The sequence below is a fragment of the Priapulus caudatus genome, unplaced genomic scaffold, assembly GCF_000485595.1.
Source record: "Priapulus caudatus unplaced genomic scaffold, Priapulus_caudatus-5.0.1 Scaffold97, whole genome shotgun sequence".
Taxonomy (NCBI): domain Eukaryota; kingdom Metazoa; phylum Priapulida; class Priapulimorpha; order Priapulimorphida; family Priapulidae; genus Priapulus; species Priapulus caudatus.
The window spans coordinates 332,828-336,185 of NW_014577158.1; the positions used below are offsets into that span (position 1 = coordinate 332,828).

Genomic DNA, 3,358 nt, shown 5'->3' on the forward strand with positions numbered 1-3,358 from the left:
ACCATAGGTGGCGCCTGTGTTGTAGCCGACGTTGGGTCCGTTAGGTCTCACCAGTGTAGACTGGAACGTTATCACTGAGGCCCCAATGATGTCTTCATTTACTGTCGTAGTTGTAGAGGTCTATTGGCTGCGCCATAATTGTATCGCTGCCCTTGCCACTCGCCGGCGAAGAAAAGGAAATAATATCAGATCTTGGTTTTCTACAGCGTTATCCCCAACGCCTGCCGTATCCACCATTATTGCCGTATCCTCCAAGCCTGCCGGATCCACCAATGTTGCTGTATCCACCAGTGTTGCCGTATCCATCAGTGTTGCCGTATCCACCTATGTTGCCGTATGAGTCGGTATTTCCCCCAAGCCTGCCGTATCCTCCAAGCCTGCCGTATCCACCATTATTGCCGTATCTTCCAAGCCTGTCGTATCCACCAGTGTTGCTGTATCCACCAGTGTTGCCGTATCCACCAATGTTGTCGTATGAGCCGATATTTCCACCAAGCCTGCCGTATCCTCCATATCCACTTCCATATCCTCCCAGAGCACTGTTTCTGGAAAGTCCACTGAGCCGTCCGGATGCTCCGTAGCCAGAGCCGCCGTAACCGCCTCCGTAACTGCCGAGTCCACTTCCGTAACTTCCGATTCCACTTCCATAACTGCCGAGTCCACCTCCGTAACTTCCGTGTCTACCTCTGTAACTTCCTATTTCACTTCCGTAAGTGCCGAGTCCACCTCCGTAACTTCCTAGTCTGCCTCCGTAACTTCTGTATCCGCCGCCATATCCTGCACGGCCACCATAGCCACTGCCGTATCCAGCGCCAGTCCCACCGGCATAGTTAGATGCCGCAGTAAATGCTACACACTGCAACACCAGAACCAAAATATTATTGTGTTGACACGTAAAAACATGCCACAAATTTAAACTAAATGACGCATGTTATAATTATTAAGCAACGAAAAGCACTCGTGCGCAAAAGAATTTTACAAGTGTGCCGATTCTATTATCGTCGCAGTAAAGAAATAGTTGAGTCAGTGCAAACGTAGTCTTGGTTCATAATCACTCAGTTAATATATATTTTGTTATTATTACTTTTCATTATTATATAGTACAACCCAAAACGAAATAAATGCCACTAATACTGAAATTGTAACAAATTTGAAATAAAAATGAATTTAAAATAAAAATGCAAATAAGCTTAAAATGAAAATGAGAATAAAAATTAATTTGAAATGAAAATCCTAAAACTAAAACTAAAACTAAAAAATTAAAAAAATTAAAAAACTGGAGATGAAAATAAATTAAAAATAAATAACAACCAAGGTAACAATCCATAGCCATCTCGGCCACCATACTGCAGACTCTTACCGCCAAGAGAATTAAGATCTTCATCCTCCTTCTGAAACACGAAGATACGCAATTAATAACAGTTATTCATAAAATGCACTCAACTATATAATACATTGTATACAGATATTTTTTCTGACAATATTTTGCCACTAAACCTTTGAGAATAAAGTAAGAATAATAACTATTATCGATTAACGTTAACATTAACTGTTACAGAAAAACTGGCAAATAAAGGATATCGAGTATCATGATATCCCCACACTAATAAATAGGGTATTTGAACCTTATACTGTAACGTGCTTAGCAGCAGATGAAATATGAATGTTCATATACAGTATCATTACATGCGTAATTATATAGATCGGATAGCGATTGAATCGTAATATGTAAAGAGTTACAGAAGGCGCTTCCAGTACCCGAAGCTCACGCATGATTAAATGCAGCATAGTTAGTAGAAGGAGTCTCCCTCTACTAACTATGATGCATATATATGAACGTATATAAACACTTGCAATCTAGAATTCAGTGAATACTAATCTCTCTCTCTCTCTCTCTCTCTCTCTCTCTATATATATATATCTATATATATATATGTGTGTGTGTGTGTGTGTGTGTGTGTGTGTGTGTGTGTGTGTGTGTGTGTGTGTGTGTGTGTGTGTGTGTGTGTGTATATATAGTATAGTATAAACTTACTCGGTCTGTGACGTTGGAGGCTGGCGTGGTAATAGTGAAGACGTTATATCCGTCTGTAGAAATTGGTCGCTGCGCAATGTCCTCGAAGGTAGCCTGCTTTTTAAAGAGTTTCGTTGTTACATGACCAACTTTCTGTTGTTTACTATTTACTCCGGCAATTGTTTTAACCGCGTTTGACACATATTTTTAAGACAAGCTCAATCCATCTCTACTCGCCAAATTAAAGCTGACTACGACCCTGGATGCACAGTCGCCGTCGCTTTGTTATTTTGGCTCGCCTAATGGAGATTGATTGTTTGCACGATCAACGCGAATAGACCTGGTTATTCGCGGTATAAGGAAAGAGAATACCCGAATACGTAGGTCTGTGTATTTTATTGTGGCTCCGGATTTGTTAGTCTTCCGCCAAATTAGTAAAGAATCGTGCTAGATGCAATGCCCGTGTATTCACAGTACAACAATATTAGCTTTAATGTTCACCTAAAGCAAGAGATTCACGTGCGAAATCGGCGAGTGGTAGCAATAATGAATATAGATGTAGGCCTACATATACGATATTTTTCACTTCTTATCATTTCTGAAATCGTTTACATATCGAAATTTGATACCAATATATGCTTATAATATATCCACATATTGCTTTAACAATTAAATGTACATATAAAGATACACGAAAACAACATTCTGATTGTGTTACAGATATGTGGTCTGTTATGCACTATATTATACGTACATAGAAAGTGCGCCTAGCAACATGCAACCTAGATTGAGGACAACTCTTTTATCGAATCACCTGCATTATAATTTATTGTTGCTATTGTTCCTAGTATACTTACTGGTAGCTGTATAGCTGTATAGCTGCATGGTAGCTGTATACTGTTACCTGTATAGCTTACTGGTCGTGTCTCATGCAGTTTCTTCCACTTCTACTTGATTGTGGCTCAGTTATTTGCGGCGTCTTTGTTGGTAGCGTTAGTATAGGGTGGCGAACGCATTAATTATTTCTCACTATATATATATGAGGGAAGCTCTCGCTCTTACTCTCGGTTCTCTCTCTTTCTATCTCGCGTGCGCATTCTCTCTCTCTCTCTCTCTCTCTCTCTCTCTCTCTCTCTCTCGTGCTCTCCCTCTCTATCTCTTACACTCTCCGCAACTCTCCATACCCTCAAAAATGTTCTCTCCGTGCATTTTACGGACACCAATCATGTAGACAGATATAGCGATCTAGATTCAGAGATGCGGAAAACGAGATAACTGAGAGATTTTTCGACTCGACACACGTGCGCCATATGTCCCTGTTTGTTCATGCTGTGTGTGATCCCT

At 40.4% G+C, this 3,358-nt stretch overlaps 1 protein-coding gene across 1 annotated transcript; it reads right to left on the reverse strand.

The window, feature by feature from the left end:
• Positions 1-208: 208 nt before the first annotated feature.
• Positions 209-1,773, reverse strand: LOC106805023 (acanthoscurrin-2-like). Its single transcript, XM_014806492.1, has 3 exons — positions 1,759-1,773; positions 1,361-1,391; positions 209-849 (listed from the first exon to the last, which is right to left on the reverse strand). The coding sequence occupies exons 1-3, from the start codon at positions 1,771-1,773 to the stop codon at positions 209-211; spliced, it is 687 nt and encodes a 228-aa protein (XP_014661978.1).
• Between the last annotated feature and the right edge of the window lie 1,585 nt (positions 1,774-3,358).